Genomic DNA, 22,282 nt, shown 5'->3' on the forward strand with positions numbered 1-22,282 from the left:
ACTGTATCCAGAAAAAAAACATGAAAAAAGTCATAGTATATTGGATGTCGAAAAATCACCCCTTTTAAATCACTGCGCCGCTTTTTACATCTCTCCACCCATCTGCGTGTCAGCTTGCGGTGCAACCGAGCGCTATTTTATACGGCTATTTTTATTATTGTTGTCATTGGTAAACACAACACATCTGCCTTCACAGCTCGGCTTCCCATTGGTTGAACGGGTTGTCCGTCGCGGCACTTTCTTCCGTTTGGTCGGTTCTGATTGGCCGACGCGCCTCTCTTTTTCCTCTTCTACGCGGCGGTGGGTCGGAGCCGCTGTGTCCCCGGTCTGGCACGTTCCTAGCCAAATTCTCCACGGTGTAAAATTTGATCCCCCGTTTTTTCACGAAACCAAAAATATCTCCCCTTCAATTCCCTGCAACCGCCTGTACGTTTCCGCTCAACACTCACCTCCAAACCTCCACCAGATACATCTGAAGATGGCGGTGGTAAGCGGGATGTCGGGGTCGGCTGTAGCCCGGCTGGAGGGCCGAGAATTCGAGTATCTGATGAAGAAAAGGTCGGTGACCATCGGCCGGAACTCCTCGCAGGGTTCGGTGGACGTCAGCATGGGACACTCCAGCTTCATCTCCCGGCGGCACATCGAAATATTCACCGCGGGGGAGGATGGCACCGGCACGGGGGAGTTCTACCTCCGATGCCTCGGAAAAAACGGGGTGTTTGTTGATGGGGTGTTCCAGAGAAGAGGGGCGCCACCTCTCCAGCTCCCTCGAATGTAAGGTTGATACGACCGGTGTGCTTGAGCTACGAACATTTAGCCGGTGTGTGGTTTCCGTGTGTTGTTATTGTTTTGTTGTCCCGCAGCGGTGTTTGCACGTGCTGTGTCAGGAAACGCGAGTCTGATAGCGCGCTGCTTGTGTGTACGGCGATAACGTCACAGGCAGCACATGTCTGTGCCAAAACAGAGTAACGTTCATCCACAAAACTCCTTTAACTGGAGTTCACGGCCTTTTGTTAATCGTTTGGGTTTATCTGGTTTTATTCGGCAGGCAGTCCATCAACTTTAGTGTTCTTAAGGGAGTCACTCGCCATAGTGCATTAGCGTTACGTGGAAGATAGCTTTTGGGGAAAAAAGTATTTTCTTTTTTACTACCCGGTGTTTCGTACATGCCGAATTGCAGAGTGGCCTCAAGCCATGATAGCAGTGTTTAACACATGTCCACCAATGTCTGTGTTTACTTGTAGCAAAGCAAGCAACATTAAATTGGCTATAATTGTTACCGAATTTGGTGCAAAACTAGAGAACTTACTGTATTTGTTTGGGGGGGGGGGGGGCTAAGACTCAACACTCAACTGCCACTGTCCCACCAAACATGCTAGCAACACATGCTAGAAGTTGGACTTGTAGGGTAAACGTGCTGCAACACAATATGTACATACTAGGCACAACACTTTTTTTGTGTACGTGTTACAACGTCAACTACGACGCTGAGGCCCGTGCTGTAGTTAATTTGAGCTGGCTCAATGTCAACATGGCCTCAGGTTACCCTGTCGGTATGTTTACACTGCTCAGCTTGTTTGTCTTTTCTTCTTTCAGTTGGTAATCTCCCTAAGCTCACAGTGTATTGTTGTTTTTGTGGCGGTAACTCATATTTTACATCTAATCTTCATAAATACTGAGGTGAGATATGTTAGTGTGGTCACCCCCCACCAGCCACAGGAGTAAATCATTGGTCCAAATATACCCTATTAATAATAAATGAGACACGTTACAAACGATGTGTTACATAATGGTGGACGTCCATATTTAAACCCTGAGGCTGGACTCGGGGCTCCTCTCTCGGCCTCAGTTCGACCTGTTGCCAGGCAGGACGCTCGTTTTATCCCCACGCACTATTGGCATGGCACGCGCACACACACACACACACACACGTCTTTTAACGCAGACAGATAAACGTGGGGATTTTAAGTGGAAACGTGCCAACGTTAAAACACACACTTTTCGTTTCTGCTCGTCTTTTTTGTTTCCAGGTGCTGTTTCCGGTTCCCCAGCACAAGTATAAAGATCACGTTCACAGCCCTGTCCAATGACAAGAAGGAGCCAAGGAACGTGCCGGAATCACCGGTCAAGCCCGTCCAACCCCAAATCTCCCCTCTGACCATCAACATTCCTGACAACATTGCCCACCTCATGAGCCCGCTGCCTTCACCTACTGGCACCATCAGGTGAGAGCGGGTTCCATAGAGTACAATGATAATATTGTATTATTGAAGTGGTTGCTTTCTCACATGAGATCAGAATTACAGATGTTTTTTTATTTTTGTTATTTCTCAGTGCGGCAAACTCCTGTCCGTCGAGTCCACGGGGGGCGGGAATCTCCAGCTACAGGACAGGCCGTGTCCTGGCCTCTGACCTCATAGGAGACAACTCTCACTCAGAAAACGACAAAGAGGCCTCGGGTGAAGACAGCCCAAAGGTGAGCATAGAGCCGGGCAATCGAAATGTGGACGAAGACCGTTGAATGTTACCGGCCCTGGTTACTCATTAAAGTAAGTAAAAAGTAAAAATATGTTGATGTTGCTCAAAGCAGCATAGACTTTGGAGCACAGGAACTGGTTGAACTTTGCTAAGTTTTAGTCCGTCCGGCCATCTGTCCGTCCGTGCGCGCTCACACATGTATGCGCTTGTGATCTAACTAGTGGGAGACGACGCAACTTTGTAACTCTTTTTCTTGTCCACAGGATGACTCCAAACCTCCGTACTCATATGCACAACTAATAGTCCAAGCGATCACCATGGCCCCGGACAAACAGCTCACACTGAATGGAATATACACCCACATTACCAAGAACTATCCCTACTACAGAACGGCTGATAAAGGCTGGCAGGTCAGTCTCTTCGCTACGTGGCACCATCGTTTACACTTGCAGTATGTCTGTGGTTGTACAGTAACTCTCTCCCTCAGGCCTGACGGGTCGGGCGTCATATGTAAACGTTTTCTATATTCCAACACCATATAACAGGAATGCAATAACGCTCCCATCATTTAAAAGTCATCATTACCTTGGCTTTTGGTAACGCTCTGCGTGCGTCTTGGTGTTTTCACAGAACTCCATCCGCCACAACCTGTCCCTGAACCGTTACTTCATCAAAGTGGCACGCTCTCAGGAGGAGCCGGGCAAGGGCTCCTTCTGGAGGATCGACCCCTCCTCTGAGGGCAAGCTGATGGAACAGGCCTTCAGGAAGCGCCGGCCGAGGGGAGTGCCTTGCTTCAGGACCCCGTTGGGCCCTCTCTCCTCCAGGTACGGAGCACTTTAAAGGGGCCCATATCAGGCTCGTTTTCAAGTTCGTACTTGTATTAGGGTTTTTTGAACTGTCTGTCTGAATGAACCTGTATTCACCGTCTGTCTGAAAACGCTCCGTCTGTTTAAGCCCCATCTTCCAAAAACAAAGGGCCCGGTTTGCTCTGATTGCATGTATTTTGTGTATATTTTGCAACTACGACTGACCTGATATGGCATATTTCATTTTAGTTAGCCCTTTATTTGGGGTAAACATTTTATTTATATTTTGCTTCAGGTGAATAAGAACCATATAAGTTTTATTTTGATGCAAAGACGTGTACATTAGCTGGAATGTAACACAACATGGAAGTGAAATGGAAGTGAAAAATTAAATCTGTTGATTTAATTTTGTGTAAAAAGTGTTGATTCTATTTTATTTATATTTTCCTTCTACGAGATGCACTGTGATAAGGACCAGTCTGATGCAAAGATTTGTATATTAGCCATAATGTAGCACAACAATGGAAGTGGAAGCAGTGTTCTTGTTCATTTAAACGTGAAAGCGCGTTTAAAAAATCCTTAAAATGAATGAATAATCGTGCTTGCAATATTGATCAAAATAATCGTGATTATGATCTTGGCCATACTTGTGCAGCCCTAGTAGAGATGCACAGATGTGGGGCGGTATATTCTAATGAGCCTGCATGTGATGTAGGAAGGGGAGCCGAATCTGATTGGCTTGTTGAATCGCATGTTGTCTGATCTAGGCATCCCACAGAAAAACAGTTCACCAGTGTACGGCTACAACGTATGTCCATAATCAACCGTACTTCTTCCTCCGTTCCAGGAGTGCTCCAGCTTCTCCGAGCCACACAGGGGGCCTGTCTGCCCACTCCAGCGGGGTCCAGACTCCAGACAGCCTGTCCAGAGAGGGGTCCCCTGTCCCCATGGAGCCAGAGCCAACCCCACCGCCAGCCCCCATCCAAACTGCTACAGTCCAGCCCAAGCTCGCCGTCATCCAAGGGCCCTGTTTTGCACAGAGCTCCCATGGTAAAGCGTAACCGTTTTTTTTTTTTGGTCCTGTGAACGAAAGGGTTGACATTTGAAGCCACCATATGGTTGAAAATAGTACTCACTGTTGCTTTGTTTGTGTGTGATGCCGACCATCCCTCCCTAATAGGCTCCCCCCTAAACAACCAGCCGGTCTTGATCGCCGTGCAGCGCCAGATGCCTCAAACAACCATGAAGCCTGTGACCTACACCATGGCGTCGCCAGCCATCGTAACCACGTCGGTTAACTCCGCCCCCGTCATGCAGACGGTGCACGTTGTCCACCAGATCCCGGCTGTCGCCGTGACAACTGTCGGCAGGCAGCCCATTGCCACGGTGAGCCCCAAACCTCAGGAGAACGGCAACAAAGAGCACCGAGAGATCAAACGTGAGTTCCCTCGGTCCATGTAGTTTTTTTCCACTCGTAGCAGTTCTGCTGCTACCTGCTGTTGCAAAGCATTTATGTATTTCAGCCTGCATGTGTGAATTAAGTTTGAAATAATTTATTTCCCCCCGCCACGTGCAGTCAAAGTGGAGTCGATCCCATCCATCACAGCCTCGTCGATGGGCGGAGTCAGCCGCATCATCCAAAGCTCTCAGGCTGCGCCTATGACGACGCTGACCATCGTGCAGCAAGCCCCGCTCGGTCAGCACCAGCTCCCAATAAAGGCCATCACACAAAACGGGAACCATCTGGTCCCCATCACGACTGCTGCTAGCACAGGTGACACACACACACACACACACACACACACACACACACACACACACACACACACACACACACACACACACACACACACACACACACACACACACACACACACACACAGAGAGAGAGAGACAGCAACTAAGACATCCTCTCCCTCTTCTACTTCTCCCTTACGTTACTGTGCTTTTCTGCACATTAACCCCACCATCAATTAGCAGAATAGCATGAAAAAAAGATTTGCAAGGGAAGTAAGTGAGCCGGGACAGACGGCAATCAGAGGTGTCAAAAGTATTCACATTCCTTACTCAAGTAGAAGTATAGATACTAGGGTTTAAAAATACTTCTGTAAAAGTTGAAGTATCAACTCAAGCTTTTTACTTAAGTAAAAGTGTAAAAGTACTGGTTTAAAAACTACTTAAAAGTGTAAAAGTAATGTAAGGGGAATGTTTTTATTTCCATTAAGGACAAACTCTTAAGCCGCGTCTCAGGGGCCTATAGTGCACTACCCCACCTCCCCCAAAACAATCATTTTTTATAAAGGCCATAATGACTAATTAATGTTTTAAAATGTTATGTTGAAAAATGTGGGATGCACTAGGCTACCCGTTTCAGCTGCATATATGCCCATTTAAAATGATCACATTTTATTACAATGCAAATACATTAAAGTACCATATATGTACTACTGAGCATTAACATGCGTTTCATGGAGCGGACGACATGATAACTAGTTGCCTATAAGTATTGTAATAGTGCAAAATAGGCGGCAACTCCGACACAAACACTTAAAGCTGTGGTTCTCAAACTTTTTCTGTAAATAACATAATTGTGTGACTCATCTGTGCTTTTATAAATAACAGAATAAAGAAAATTGCAATCACTTTCAAGTAAATCAGATTGCCCCATCAGACAATGTTTTGTGTAAGTTCTATCTGTGCAAAAAATTACTCATATTTAGTTACTACTATATAGCTCATTGTGGAAAACAATAAGCTTTTAATTTTAAAACAGAATGAGTGCAGATATGTGAGCCATCAGGTTGTATCAGTATTAGTGGCTGAAGTGAACTGCTTTCCTCGACACATATGTTATAAACGGGGTTGTAGATTTGATACGGCCTCTCTCAATTCATGCTCAATATTGAGCTTAAATCTGTTTTTTTATTTTGAGAAACGCAACAGCAGGAAAAGACGAGCTCACGGAGCTCATGGCGTCGCTTCAAATCGCGCATGCGCAAGCATAACCTGTTAACGGCGTACCGTAACCATTTACCCGAAAGTACAGGCATTTGTCCATGTATTTATTAATGACTTAGTTTTATATCCGTGTACTTTGTACTTTTGTAATATGTGAAGCCAGCAGCTCATTGTTGGTACAAGACACGAGCACCGTGGCTCGTTTCACCTGCAGGAGAGATGCTCCGGGTTCAGAGAGCTGCTCCGGTGCTCCTCGCATGAGAGCTGCTGTTGCCATCTTCACCCTGGGAGCGCTTAAAACGCAGATATAGCGGTCTACTTTTCACGTGACATATTTTTCGACTTTCTCTGTCCGCTGGTGTGTGTGCTCAGTGCTCACCTGTGCGCGCGCACGTATCTGTGGGCAACGGGGCGGAGAGTTTTTTGTGTGTATGTTTTTTAACGATGACAAGCCGGAGTGAAAACAAACCAAAATGAAATAGTAACGAGGCTATTTTTAAAATGTAGGGAGTAGAAAGTACAGATTTGCGTGAAAATGTAAGGAGTAGAAGTAAAAAGTCGTCTGAAAAATAAATACTCCAGTAAAGTATAGATACCCAAAATTTCTACTTAAGTAAGGTAACGAAGTATTTGTACTTCGTTACTTGACACCTCTGACGGCAATATAAAACACCCCGTTTGTACTAAAGGCTGCAGCCATGCACGCTCCCGCCATGTACGTTCACACAGCCTGTCTGGTCGAGTGTCTGCATCCTGCACTTAAATTTACACGTAGCAGCGACTGGCAAAACCAGTGCTCCATGGTCATTTTTGTAATGCTTATATGGAATAGCAAGGCCAAAGATGTCTTTGGAAACATAGCTATAAGCATGTAGTTTGTCTCTGCCGATCCAAAGCAGTTACAATAACTCCTCTTTTTTTTCCTTTTCCTGCCAGCCGTTGGAAACCCTCTTCACCTCCTGGCGGCCCACGCCTCAGCCTCGGCGTGCCTCCCTACCAAGAGGCAGAACGGAGAACTGCAAGACCAACCCCAATCAAAGAGGGTGAAAACAGAGGGGGAAGAGGACGGTGAAGCAGTGGCCGCCAACAACAACAACAACAACAACAACACCAACAAAAACGGCACCACGGACAGAGCCGGAGAAGCGGGGGTCAGTGAACAGATCGGTGACAAGTAGCCTCCCCCACACACACGCAAACAAACAAACACACACACACACACGCCGGTCTGCGTCCTGACCCCTTGCTCTCCTGTACGCATTGAGTCTCACCTCCCACACTCACCCCTCCATCTACTCCAAGGTGCCAAAAAAACAACAACCCCAAAACGACGAGACTCAGAAACACCCGCGGGACTACAGAATGTTCGAACCTCGCCCCCGACCCACCCAGAATCCTCTTCCATATATTTAAGACCATGAAATACAGTACGATGCAAAAACTAAAGACCAAATTTGAAAATCAAAGAGTTGCTGATGAAGCTTGAGACCCAGACGGCAAGAAGAAGCACAGGGAGACATTTTCACAAATCTGAGATTTCCAGATATATAAAGAAAAGAAAGAGAAAAATACATGTATTGGACAAGCGAGGAGTCCTGAAACTTCCCCCAAAGATGGAAAAGAAGCCTCATCCTGGTAGCATTACAAACAAGCGCTTTACTGTTTGTCGGATAGAGAAAAGCAACCGAACGGAATCACCAGTAGTGTATTCCGCCAAAAGGGAAGCGTGTGTAACGTACGTGTGGACATTCCCGTCTCCGGCAGCTAGCCTCCATGTCACCTAAACCCAGTCGTGAGTAGATATGCAGTATTCCGTTGTACAAGTGTATCTTTGGATCTTTTTTGAGTGTTTCTCCGTTTCTCCACAGATACTATCTAGTAATAATTTAACTAAAAGCTATAAGTGGGGTCTTTAAGAACATTTAAACATCACAACATGATATTTTGGGAATCTTTTTATATATATATATATATATATATATATATATATATATATATATATATATATATATATATATATATATATTAAAAAAAAGTGGACTCTTTGTTCAGTAAAATTAATGTAGTAAAGAAAACACTATCTATGGAGTGGATGTTCCTTTTTTTTTTTTCTGCTGATTCATGCAAATGAAATTGCTTTATCACTGTACATCTACAGATTTTCTTTTCTTCCGATTTTACAAATATCCTATGAGAAAGTATATTCCCATGCGTATTCGACCATATGCTTCATCGAGCTTGCATGTTACGGATCTAGAGACAATGTACTTGAGCAGATTATCTGAATATGGAACTGAAGAAAATTTCGACTGAATCTACACTATATGATTCTGACTAGTGCTGCACTTAACCCTCTTAGTTTTAGTTTTTTTTACTCTCATTTTGCTGTCCCCACCCATCATCATGGGCTGTGTTTGTTACCTTTTGTGTTGAAATTGGCAACTCTTTGCTTTATTATTTTATTCTGTTAAGGCTACCAAACAAGCCTATTCAGAATGTATTCTATGTTACACAAGGAAAAACAAGTGATAGGTGTTCGTTCTGCTTCAGTGGGTAAATGCTTCTTTTTTTTTATTATATATAAATTTATTTAAAACACATAACCTTTTAGTTTGTATTTCTTTGAGTAAAAGCCTTTTTCTGCTGGTTAACTGCAAACGTCTATTTGTTTGAAGAGTTATTTATTTTTGTCAGAATGTGGAAAGATGAGCCGACTTATTAAAGGAAGTGTGTGAGATTTAGCGGGCTCTAGTGGTGAGGTTGCAGATCCCAAGCAAGAATGTATCCTTCCGCTTGCCCATCTCTAGAACTACGGTGGCCCTCAGGTAAAGATAAATATCTTTTGGCTTTTAGTACTACAAGGAGCTACTCTGAACAATACTCTTGTGATTGAATCATTCCTTTTTAAAAACACATAGAATTTTAAAAACAAATTCAGGATAATTTATATTTTAGAAATGACTAATAGTTTCTAGAGCAGCAACAGTAATGTTTACAACAGCAAAGTCACTATATAAAGTCAGTAAGTTAATAAATAATGAACAGAAATCGGATAGTATCGGTCAATCCTCTGTCCAGACAGATAGCTTCTGTTTAAAAAGAAAGAAAAAAGGCTGATCTTTCGCGCTGTGCTTGTAAACATGGCGGCAGTGGACGACAGACTGCGATTTAATTAGGTTTCACTTTCGTTTACATAATCATGCTTGTTGAACAGATGTATTGATGAAGTATCTGCTTTTTACTCGCAAAATGTTTTATTGCATGTAGAGTAACGACCGTGGTTGTCGTCGACTCGAGTAATCTTCCCTTCTTCTGGTTCATTGAACTGTGCCCACATACGTGTGTCTGTAATTTGACATCTCTGTGGAAAAGGACCCTAGTTTCCATTCCTAGTTTCAGGTCATTATACACTGATTCAAACATAGTTATGCACATTATATTCCATTTCTGCCTATGAATCCTCCCTAAATGTAACACAACGTTCCTTTTAATGGCTAGAATACTAACAATAAAATTACGGGTAGCACTTTATAATAAATACACACTATTTGGCATTAGTAAAGCATGCATAAACACTTAACTCATCATTTATAAAGCATTGTTCCAACATGAACACTCATTAGTAACTCACTAGTATGCAATTCATAAACACAGTTATAAATGCTTTATAAATTAATAAGCTTGACTATTATGCGTTTCATGATTGGGTTTTCATACTTTATTAATGATGGATTCCCCACTTGTAAATTAAGTAATATATATTGCAATCCAATTATTAAGGACTTATAGATGTTAACACTAATGGTTAACATGTGCTTTATAAACGTGTTTTAATTCTGCAATTCATGATTCATTCAGGTAGTTACTCGTCGTTAAGTATTTTGTGTGACCCCCCCCATCTAAAGTGAGGACTATCTATACTTTACAACACATTAATAAATTACATTGAAAGGCCAGCAGTGCTTTAAAGCTAACAACATTCTCAGTTAACTTCTCAACAGATAATGGGAATAGACACAACACAAAGTGATAAAGAACATTAATATGATGGTGATGGGGACGATGCCCGTCAGTGGCACGAGTGGTGAGTATGTTTTGCTGGCACATACAAATTATTGATTATGAGTACTTAGCTAGCTAGCTGTGACTTGTTTGCTAGCTAGCCAGCTAGCACGCTTGTCACTAACTAGAGGCCCTGAGACGGCACACTGCACCTCAGTTGTAGGTAGACCTATCCAGGTGATATCTAGATACTCATAATATATCTATGTGCCAGCAAACTATAAAACATGGTCAACACTCGTGCCACTGACAGACATCACCTCACATCACCTGGCCGGAGTTCTTTCTGGCCCGGGCCACGGTGGTGACGTCATCATCGTGGGACACGCGTTTACGCTCTAGGACTCAGTGGGTGCATCTCGAGTCTCTTGTTGTCGTTTCCTTGCTCCTCGCTTGAACCGGAAGTGGTTCTGCGCCGCCATCTTGACGGCCGTCCCAAAGCTCTTATTCTGCTCTGAGGAGTGAGGAGGGAAATCGGAGGAGTCATGGTCGAGGAGCCCCAAAAACAGGCTTCCAGGAAGTATTTTAATGCTGGTCACGCCCCCTCACTGCTCATCTGTTGTTTGATTGGACGCTGCAGCTGTGCGGACTGATCGCTGGAGTTTCATACCAGAGACGATCACAGATTAAACTCAAGTTATATATTAGATCTGTTTTCTTATTCACCATCTGGTTAAAATATGTTCCTTGTAGGTCTGAACAACAAAAGGACCTCAAACAACTGTCTTCAAAGATTTGATCTGTTTCCCTCAATATTTATTATGTATGTAATTAAAATCAGAGAGCTGGAGAGAGGAAACACTTTTATACAACACGTAATGAAGAGAAACCATATTTATATTGAGTTATTTTATAATTATATTACAATCAGAATTTCAAAACCATACCGACATAAATAAATAAGACTCATTCCACCGGTAGAAATCATCCTGCGCGTATAAGCAGGACACAGAACACAGTATAAAAATACTCAATGCAGATTAATAAACGGTAATAGACGACAGAGAAAACATCTCCACTCTGACACTCATGATAACTTTGTTTTTATTAATATAAGTAGTAGTTTAACACCATTAAATCGACTGAAAACATACGATCATTTTTATCAATATTTTTATTGGAACGTTCGCTAAAAACTCTCCGGACAAAATTCTGTCAGCTGTTAAAGTGACTGACAGCTGTCAGGCGGCAGCAGTCATCAGAAACCGACGTCGCTTCACGTGACGCTTCAGAGGAAAGGACGTCTCATGTCTCTTAAAACATATTTCCTCGCGTCTTCTCTCCTCGCTTGGTTTCCTTGCGTGGGAGGGACTAAGACGCAAGGAAAGGACGCAAGTGAGGAAAACGGGGATGTAATTTAGAGACTTGGGATGTACCCAGTGTGTCCCACGGTGCCGGGTGATGCAAGACGATCCCTGTCAGTGGCACGAGTGTGGTCTACTTGCAACTGAGGTGCAGTGTGCTTGTCTCAGAACCTCTAGTTACTGACTTGTTTGCTAGCTGGCTAGCAAACAAGTCACAGCTAACTACCTAGATAATCAATAATTAATAATACGTGTGTACCAGCAAACTATGAAACACTCGTACCACTGACGGGCATCGTCCCCCATCACCATCATACTAATATTCTTTATCACTTATTGTTGTGTCCATTTCCCTTTTCTGTTGAGAATATAACTTAGACTTTTGTTAGCTTTGAGGCACTGCTGAACTTTCAAAGTCATTTATGAATGCGTTGTAAAGAATATAGTCCCCACTTTAGATGGGGTCACACAAAATACTTAACTAATACTTAACTAACGACTAATAACTACCTGAATTAATCATGAATTGCAGTATTAAAACACGTTTATAAAGGACATGCATCATCTATAAGTCCTTAATAATTGGATTGCAATATATACTTAATTTACAAATGGGGAATCCTTCATTTATAAAGTACGAAAACCCAATCATGAAACGCATAATAGTCAAGCTTAATAATCAAGAATAATACATGTATAACTGTTTATGAATTGCTGATATGCAGCTGATAACTCTGTCCAGACCGACGGCATCGCGGAAGTGCGGCATCTACTTTCCAGTTCCCCCTCGGGTTAAAGCTTAACGGTTAGCTTCGTTTACATTGTTGGCTGCGAACTGGCGGCGCTGTGTGGATTTCCAATTTAGCACCTTTTATGATGATACAAATGTGAAGACAAACAAACAATATTGATGAAGACCATTTATTGAAAGGCAAATTGGAGTCACTTACAGACTTTATTGATCCTGTGAGATTTTAATTACTAATCAAAGAAAACACTTTTTTGGGGGGGTTCTAAAAAAATCTATAAATTTAATGAAACTTCTTTGCGTGAGCTTTTACAAGCTCTGGCCGACTGAATGCCATGTCACAGGCTGAACATTTATGAGGTTTCTCTCCTGTATGTGTCATTTGATGTCTCTTCAAAATGCCCACGCTTTTAAAACATTTGTCACATGTCGGACATTTGTACGGCTTTTCCCCTGTATGCATCCTCATGTGTGCAGTGAGGTAGTACGACTGCACAAACCCTTTGCCACATTCCCGACACTTGAATGGCCTCTCCCCGGTGTGGTAGCGAGTGTGTATCTTCAGCTCCGACGCCGACCTGAAATTCTTGCCGCACTCGGTGCACGAGTACGGCCGCTCCGCCGTGTGGGTCAGATCGTGTCTCGTCAGCGAACTCGCGCTCCGGAACAGTTTGCCGCAGTGGGAGCAAGGGTAGCGCACACCGGCGTGCAGCTTCGCCACGTGCAGGTCCAAGCTCCTCTTGAGCGCGTATGCTTGTCCGCAGTGCTCGCAGCAGAAGCACTTCTCCGTGGTGCCGCTGTGACAACACAGTCTGTGGATCCTCAGAGCGGCGTTGGACCTACAGCCTTTCCCACAGTCCCAGCAGAGGAACGGCACCTCTTTGGTGTGAGTCCGGTCGTGCAGCATCAGAGCGGATGCGTAGCCGAACGCTTTCGGACACTTGGGGCATTTGAAAGGGAGATCGCCCGTGTGGAACCTCTCGTGCCTGATCAGACCTCTCAAATCTGTGTACGTGCGTTCGCACAAGGTGCAGGGAAAAGGTCCTCTGAAGTCGTGCACGTCGGCATAATGCTGGTTGAGGTCTAAGAAACCGTTAAAACTCTCCATGCACTTAGTGCACGAACGAGGCTTGTGTCTCAGATTATGCGTTTTAAGTCTCGCCTCGTCTGGGAACGACCTGTTGCATTCAACACAATACAGTGCGGAATCGGTGGGTTTATGTGTATTTCTCGACTTGAAACCCTTTGATTTCCTGCCCCTCTGATTACCCCGACGAGCTTCCTGGCTCTGCTCCTTCATGTCTCCTAACTGGACTTTGCTGCTGACTGGTTGGCTATCTTGCTGGGTGGGAACAGGCACTGCTTCTCCTGAAGGAGCCCCAACTTGTTTCAGATTCATTCGACATTGCTTTTCACATGTCCTGACCTCCGTAGGCAGAGTTCGAAGTTGTCTGCTAACGTCCCCTTGGTTTTGGTCCTGAGCGCCTCTTGGTTCGTGCGCCTCAGAGGACCAGTTCTGAGGCCGTGGCGGAGCGATTCGACACACGTTTAACTGGTGCCGCTTGAGGTCGTGCTGGAACTGGAAGTGTTTCTCACACCGCGAGCATCGGAAAGGCCGCTCTCCTGTGTGGGTCCTCTGATGCCGTCTCATATCTGACGCACGACTGTACGTCTTACCGCATATGGGACAAGTCTTGCCGGTTGATGGGACTTGAGGATCCCTCTCTGGCTGCTCCTTTTTGGGCTTTGTTGAAACGTTTTTCACCTTTAAACCTCGGTATTCTCTGACCGGCCTTTGGGATGTGACCACAGCAGGTGCATAAACTACAGGCGACGGCACTTCCTTAGATATGTCGCTGTTTTGCACTTGTCCGTCAATTGCTGTGCTGGAAGTTTCTTTCATGCACTTTTCAGTCTCACTAGGGCTCATGACATTGTACCCTCTGTCGTCTGTAGCTCTAACCAATGCCTGAACTTTTTCGTCCTCTCTAATATCTATCACTGAGTCTTCAGCGGAGGGCTTGTTCACTGTGGAAACAGCCTCCTCTACAAGGATTTTAACATTATAACCTACTTGGACCTCAACGGCACAAGAGTCTACACTTGCCTGATCCCCATCCAAAGACCCGATATGGTGAACAGAGCGCGAGAGCTCGTCCTCTATTCCTTCCGATTCGTTACCCAAGGGCTGATTCTCCAAGCCTCCGGTCTCTCTCCTCCCTAATTCGTCGATCGACGTCTTTACATCATCTGCACTTTTTCTCAGTGTAGCGGTCCCCACTATCAGTTCTTTGTTGAACGCTTCCATGTAATCGGTGAGCACATTTACTTCTAGTGCCGTTTCTTCTTTTTCCGTCACGGCTGCCGTCAAAGGTGGCAGACAGAGCGCTGAACAAATGCTGCCGCCAACTGTTTGATGATCTGAAAATTAGAAATACACACAGTTACCACTAGATGAACAGCCGAGTGCCTTCAATGATATAGTAGCTCTGCTGTGAATTTGTACCACAGTTATGTCAGTCTTTAATCCAGACTCACCACTGTCATTCAGCTGACTGAGCTCTTTTTGATATTCCAGGAGAGTCTTTAGTTCCTGAGATTGACAGAAAGACTGCACACATTCGGACAGAACCGAAGGCACGTCGCTGAGCATACAGGCAACCTGCTCATGAGAAAGATGAGATCAGTTAAATTGTTAAACATTGTGAGGGGAAATGCTCAGTTGCTTTCGTTCCATGAATGATATGTAGTTTACAATGTACAGTGTATTCATTAGTGCCATCGTTGTGGTAAGTGTATTTCTCAACTTTGAACCAGGCGGCAACCTCCGGGTCTGAAAAGTGAAGCCGATGCAGAAGTGTCTTAAACCTTCATTCTTTCTACTGGCCAGCAGGGGTCTGATTTTATAGAAGTCTCTTGATTAATTCCCTCAATAAACATTGTAAATATGAGTTCATGGCCTCAATCTCTAGTTTCAAGTCTTCAATACAGCGTGATGTTCATTTAGTAAATGATGGTCGTATTTAAAGTCAATGTACGTCTTTCTATACGGTCTACGGTTTGGAAAGCGGTTTCCCCCATTTCCATTATATGTGATAAGCTATACTAATCATGTTCTGACTCCAGCTTCTGGCGGTTGATATGCATCTACTCATATCGCTTGGAAAGAAAGCAAAAAAGTGCATTTCCCAAAATGATAGTGCTGTAAATTTCAAAAAAGGCTTGACCGCACATTGCAAGTTACCTGTTCATGACTTGGTACAATAAGTAACTTGTCAAGCTGCAAGAGGAATATCTCCACAAATTTCTGTATATCTTCAGAGTACTTGTCTCCAAATCTCACCGGGAAAACGTCCTAAAATTTTGCAAATGACATTGATTAACAGTCAGGATGAAAACATATCAAAGTTACTCAGCCAGAGACACCACCTACCTGGAAGAAATGCTGCCTCTCCTCCTGGTCTTTAAGTAGGGTGTGAATAAGACCGAGGAGGCTGGGTGCACACAACCCAGACCCTGAATCACTCATCTGTGAAAACGGGTCGAAGGTCAGTAAGTTCTGGTTGCCATTTAAGAGTAAAGAATAGAAAACCACAGAACGCATGAAACAAAGGTGAATGTACCTCTGTGTTCCACAGTGAAGTGATTACATCCAGGTGTGGCTGAAGGGTCTTCATGTCTATTGTCTGCTCTGGGCGACACAACTCCAGTGTCAGCTAAAACCAAGACAGAATTGTAACAGTGGCAAATGTGTTACAGTTCCACCATACTCGCGTGTCTCTAGGTTGCAAAAGGAAACTCATTATCACAATATATTAGAGTCCTCAAACGGTACCTGAGCCCGGAGGCCGAGGCTCAGTAAACGCCTCTGTCTGGGATTAAGAAGCTCTGGGACAATCTCAGTGACTGCTGTCACTAAGTCGTCCAGCAGCCCGTAATCGGCCACAACTTTCTGCTGGACAGTTTCCCACATAGCTGCGGAGAGCAGCCGAAGCGGTGGGACCAGGAGACGCAGACAGGACAAAGGCAGAGGGGGACCTATAAGGAGAGATTCATGAGTTGTTTACCAAAAAAACAAAACAGTGACTAGACAATGAAATATGTTGGCGATTCAGGAAAAATAAGTTGTGATAAATATGCAAGTAAATTGATTATATATATATATATATATATATATATATATATATATATATATATATTTTTTTTTTTTTTTTTTTTTAAGTTAGGGGGTTAAGCAGAATAAGGTATTTAGTCAAATTTACTTTACGCAAATAATGACGCCAAATAGGCCTACCATTCAAAACTGATATTCCCATGCCCCATTTGCACAGCATAATTTGGTAATTTTTCTTAAAGTTTCGGTCTGCTCATTTGAACCACTTCAATACACTGCTTGCTTCGGCCCTCACAGTTGTACTTTAATGGAAGAAAATTATCCAAATGACAAGATTACTAAATACAAAACGAACACGAAAGCTAAATGGCAATAGACTCGTTCAAGATGAGCCAGTTCTGCGCAGTATTGATCGCCGGCGCGCAATGCATGCCGGTTAGATTTGTGTCCGACTTGGTCCCGGCTTGCTCTGAGTCATGCACACGTGGTCAACGTTAATCTCAAGAGAGCAAGGCGGCCGTCGACTTTAGAGCCAGGTGCCGCAGTAGCTCTCCACTGACTGCGTGGCCCAGTGCATGATGGGAAACGCCTGGCTGTCGCCACATCAGAGAGCTGATTGGCTCGTAGATCTGACAGCAAACACCACGTTGATTATTGACTATTAGTCTCAGGTTTAATCTAAAAACATATCTTGTGTGTTTGGTAATAATAAAGCTTATTTATATAACGCATATCAAAACGAGTAGTAATGTATTTCACAGGCAGCTACACGCACATTTCTACATAAATATATACTTATAAACATATATGAATAAATCCAGTGATCTGTAAACTACAAGTAGCTTAAAGTTCGGAACTAACAGGAAGTCATTTTTTCTGTGACTTCCTGTGGGTTCTTTGCAGGCAGCTGAAAACTGTCCGACTTGACCGCAGTTTTTTGATAACGCCTCCTGCTGCTCCCGCCTGCTCTCGTCTGGATTCCAGGCGAGGCGCAGCTCTTTCCAACAAGTCTACTGACCGGCTGGAGGGGAGAAAACCTCCATGATGCTTAAGGGGATTCAGAACTGAGTTCTGCGCGTCATGTTTGAATAAGAGAGGCACGACGGGCCACGTCAAAATAACGTTAACCCGTAACAGACCTAGCTCCCGTAACACACAAAGCTCATGGCACGAATAACCCATACAATATACCATGTAAGAGAGACAATGTAATCGATCTAATGTTCACCTTAAATGTCGTGTATCGAAGAAACAAACATGTCGAAGCCCCAATGTTATACTGCGCGATATTTTAGAGGTTATGGAACGAGGCCACGGCGATGATGTCACGCTTTTTTCTAAGATTTGTGTGAAACATGACGGTTACCTGTCTTCTCAAACACGTGATGCATAGTTCGGCTTCGCCGGTGACGCTCCTCTCTAAATTGGCAACACGAGATGCAGTTGAGTAGTTAAAGCCGAACAGAGTCCGCGGTTCGATGACTCCGGGGACATATTTAACGGTAACACAGGAAGCGCATACTATGCGGAAGTCTGTTGTCATAATGGGCAGAGACCACGGAGGTGACAGATGAGCTAGGGTAATTTGTGAGAAGTAACAATAGCAGGACAATGAGATTACAAGACTAAAATGGCGAGTAAATAGCAGCAGGCTTTCTTAAAAAAACACCGCACCCCAGGTTTGTTTGTTTGTTGTCTTGGAATTGGAGTCATGCCCTGGCGTGTTGCTTCTTAATTGGCTACCATTGCCTCCTTTATCAGCATCTAATATTGAGTACGAATTCAGTGCCAAACCACCGGCCAGTCTGTCCACGTCCTCCAGACTGCAGCCGCCGTCTGTCCGCTTTCCTACTGAGGGTTGTTGTCCATTATGTGTCATCTACAGCTGAGGACACTGGTTTTTGTTGCGTGGCTGCTGGGTTACGTCGCCTTTCTGCTCTCCGTCAGGAAGATGTGGACGGGGAAATACGTCCGTAGCCCACTGGCCCGTTCGCTGTTTATGAACATGGCGAGCGAGAACGACGCGGCCGCGATCGAGACGCAAGAGGTATGCATTCCTTGTAACCGCACCCGGTAGGTGAACTTGCAGGTCCGGGATCGGTGCCCGTTTTGAAGAGACCGACTGCGGTCAGTTCACGCGTAAAGGCCAGACTCGTGCACCGTTTCCAATTAGCAAGCTACAGACGTTGGAATTGTTAACTTTTAAAATGGAATTTGGTACGAGGCTGTCAAAAGAAGGGGGTTGATCTTTCCGCCCCCCCTTTTTTGAATGCCTTACTAACAATACTTTTTTGTCAGTGTTTTCATCTAACAGTGCTGATCTGTTGTTTTAGGATTTCTTCTAAATTGCTTTTGCATATTCCAGTTTCACATCCTGGCAGGATTCTGTTGGACTTTTTTTCTGGTCGACATATCCCAGTGTTGTCCACTGAAACACCAAATGAGGTACACATCATTTCAAGAGACCCAGAGTCTAGGATACGCGGGTGCTGTAATAAAAAGAACATGTCATTTAATTGTACCCAGAAAATCTTAGTGGGATAGGTGCTGAGTGCCAAACGTCAACTTGAAGAAAAAAAAGTAGAGGAGTTTGCTCGCTTGAAGTTGACTTCCCTCAAGGTTTTTATTTGCAACGTTGATAAACATTTGAAATCCCCAAATTCAATCACATAAAAACACAAAAAAGATCCGATCAAAGGAACATGTGTGTACAGTTATTAGAAGGTTCGATCTACATTTAAGCCATGAAGCTGGAAGGAGATTGAATCCAGCTCCCTGCTGCAAGTGCATCTTCAAGTTGTCTTAAATGTAGTGTTACTCTTTTCCCCGTGGCTCTAGTGGTACCGGTGCGGACCTGACCTGCTCGGAGAATCGGTGCGACCCCTCTTCGTCCAGAGCCACCTGGACTCGGGCACCAAAGCTTTCCTCAAGGGGAGTGTGGAGAAGTCTGGCTGGCTGTTCACCCAGCTCTATCACTCGTTCGTGTCAACGGTCCTCGGCCCACTGGTCTCACGCACCTCCATTAATGGGTGAGTGGCGCGGACCCCCCCCCCCCCCCCCCCCCACCCCACCACATAGTGCAAAAATAGTCCTCTGACACGCTCTCCTCTCCAGGTTTCTCGGTCGGGGCTCTATGTTTGTGTTTTCCGCCGAGCAGTTCCAGCGGCTTCTCCGGATCGACCCAGAGTGGAGGTCTGGGAGGCTCCTGGACCTCGGAGCCGGGGACGGGGGTGTAACAGAGGTGATGGGTGCCCATTTCCGAGAGGTCTATGCGACCGAGGTCTCGGCACCCATGAAATGGCATCTCCAGAGGAGGAATTACAAGTGAGCAACTCAAATCTCAGTTCAGTGTGACTAATCCCATCAGCACAACAACAGACCAAATGTCTCACTCGCCTATCTGTTGCTTCAAGCTTGTTTTGTTTTTTTGCCAATTAATGCAACTCAATCTTTGCAACACAAATAAATCAATAAAATAAGAACTAAATCCAGTGGCTCTGATTCCCAGTTCCTAGTTTGAGTATTAACTATAATAATAGTTGTTTGCTGGTCTATTAATGCTCTGAATATCACATTTAACACCCTTTTAAGATAACACCAATTCAACTTAATTAAACTATATATATATACATACACACTATATAAGTGTTAAAGCCTGCAACTATAATTTCCTTGAAGCCCTGAAAGTTACTTGTTACCACCTAAAAATGCGTAACTTTCTTCTGCCGTGCTTAGACTGCTGGGTATCGATGAGTGGCAGCAGACTGGTTTCCAGTACGATATGATCAGCTGTCTGAACCTGCTAGACCGCTGCGACGATCCTCTGCATCTCCTGCGGGACATCAGGCGGTCGCTGGTTCCCAACACGGGGAGACTCATCCTGGCTGCGGTGCTTCCCTTCCAGCCCTACGTGGAAGTCGGTCAGTCGGGAATCCGCACACGCACTTATGATTTCCGTGAGCTTCCCTCCTATGAAGCGCAATACAACCGTTCTTTCTGTGTTTGTCCCCAGGAGGGAGATGGCAGCGTCCCAAAGAACATGTTAAAGTAGCAGGAAAAACATGGGAGGAGCAAGTGACCAACATGTCCAACGAGGTCTTCCGAAGGGCGGGGTTTGAGGTGGAGGCCGTGACCCGGTTGCCATACCTCTGCGAGGGGGACATGTACAACGATTACTACGTCCTCGACGATGCAGTTTTTGTTCTCAAGGCCTCAGAGGAGACGTCAGAGTCTGACTGAACACCAAAATGCAACGTTGAACTGTGGGAGACCCCACCAACCGTATTGGCAGGGTCGCTCCTGCATGGATTTTAGTGCAATTTTCGTATGCGTCATTCGTAAAACACAGTATTTCTGATGGTATTTCTTTAGAAAGGGTGATGCAGCTGTGAAGCTCAGGTACTGTAGATCCAGTCATCTTGTGCGACAGTGATACCTCTACTTTTTAAGCAAACAAACAAACTGAATGGCAGTTTGCCTGTATATTAAAATGCAGCTGAGGATCAATTCCTCTAAGACATGTTACTATGCTGTAGGTGTTCAGTTATCCATGAAAAGTGTGAACTGTTATTGTTTCACCATCCTGGAATGGAAATAACCCTGGATGAATGTTTCAGTTTGTGATGACAAGGATCAGTGTATGCTCACACTTGATTTAAACATTGTGAATTGGACTTTTTGTATTTCAATGCAATTTTGTGTCTTTTGGGGGTGTTATTTTTTTTTTTACTTATACTGCTATTAGTGATTACATAATATAACAACATAATGCAAATGATATGAGGCCTTTTTAAATGAGCCTATGTAACTTGGATTCTTCTTCTTCTTTTTTACCACTATGGGGCAGCGCAACTAGTTGAAAGTACAATAGAATCAGGCAACAATTTTCGAAGTACACATGCAGGAGCAACGTTAGCATTTACAGAAGTTGTGTTTCTGGCCACCTGGTCTCCACCAACACTTAAGAAAACAATATCTAGCTCTTTCTGTACAATGAAGAAAACTTTTTAGTTGGGTGCTGCAACGCATAAAGTTGGAAAAAACGTTACTAGAGATTACAATGCCGGCACTGTGGGAATACAGCATATTGCTTGCAGGCCTAGCTGCCGTACTGTGAAGAATACAGTAATACAGTCTGCGTTGATAAACAGTTTAATTACAATAGTGACACTGTAGAAATTAAAGTAAAAATGTTTACTGTAATTAAATGGGGAATTTCTTTTTACGGTGATTTCTTATGTTAGGTCTGCACTGCTGCTGGTACCAACTGGGAACTCGGGCGGCGGTGAGAACGGACATCACTCCGGGACGGGGTCATTATTGAACCCCTCCTCGCTTATTAAAACAGAATCTTGAACAGAAAGTTTATACAAACTTGTAAATTACACTAACTACTACGTCACCGGTGCTACTACTCCACAACGTATTGTTAACTGCTTTTTGTGTTGGCTAGCTCGGCAAAAGAAGATTGCTGTCAGTTACACAACAATATAGCTACAGTTTACCAACATTAGCCACCACAAGCTATCGGTAGCAGCAAAACCCCTGAATGGATTGAATTAAGCAAGGGTGGTTTTTTTTTTTACTTTTGAATTAAAAATGCTATTTGTAAGAAGAAGATATTTAGTCTTTCAATAGTTACATGCTCTCGCTTTAAATCAGAGGCGCACAAATGCACTATTAAAATAAAGTCTCACAATTAATGCAATATTTGTATTGAAAGAGTATCATATGGGTGCCAGAATAAAACAAATACATTCATTTCATTCAATTCTTACCTCATATGTCCATGCCACTGAATGATTGTGATGTG

The 22,282-nt window shown here is 44.1% G+C and overlaps 2 protein-coding genes across 2 annotated transcripts; one reads left to right on the plus strand and one right to left on the minus strand.

Annotated features, from left to right (window-relative positions):
* Positions 1 to 313: 313 nt before the first annotated feature.
* On the plus strand, positions 314 to 21,173 carry LOC306733289 (forkhead box protein K2-like). The gene is made up of 13 exons (XM_079214505.1): positions 314 to 774; positions 2,031 to 2,225; positions 2,335 to 2,476; positions 2,742 to 2,888; positions 3,109 to 3,302; positions 4,132 to 4,334; positions 4,465 to 4,722; positions 4,861 to 5,058; positions 7,179 to 7,393; positions 19,309 to 19,499; positions 19,585 to 19,794; positions 20,206 to 20,390; positions 20,483 to 21,173. The coding sequence occupies exons 1-13, from the start codon at positions 479 to 481 to the stop codon at positions 20,707 to 20,709; spliced, it is 2,661 nt and encodes an 886-aa protein (XP_079070631.1). The 5' UTR covers positions 314 to 478; the 3' UTR covers positions 20,710 to 21,173.
* Positions 12,558 to 17,861, minus strand: LOC306752847 (uncharacterized protein; the record flags this gene model as incomplete). Its single annotated transcript, XM_079236664.1, has 6 exons — positions 12,558 to 14,777; positions 14,895 to 15,018; positions 15,790 to 15,885; positions 15,980 to 16,072; positions 16,192 to 16,394; positions 17,837 to 17,861. 6 exons carry the CDS (start codon positions 17,859 to 17,861, stop codon positions 12,640 to 12,642), a joined length of 2,679 nt encoding a protein of 892 aa, XP_079092790.1. The 3' UTR covers positions 12,558 to 12,639.
* Positions 21,174 to 22,282: the final 1,109 nt, after the last annotated feature.

This window comes from Taurulus bubalis (genome assembly GCF_910589615.1).
Source record: "Taurulus bubalis genome assembly, chromosome: 2".
In the NCBI taxonomy this organism is placed as follows: domain Eukaryota; kingdom Metazoa; phylum Chordata; class Actinopteri; order Perciformes; family Cottidae; genus Taurulus; species Taurulus bubalis.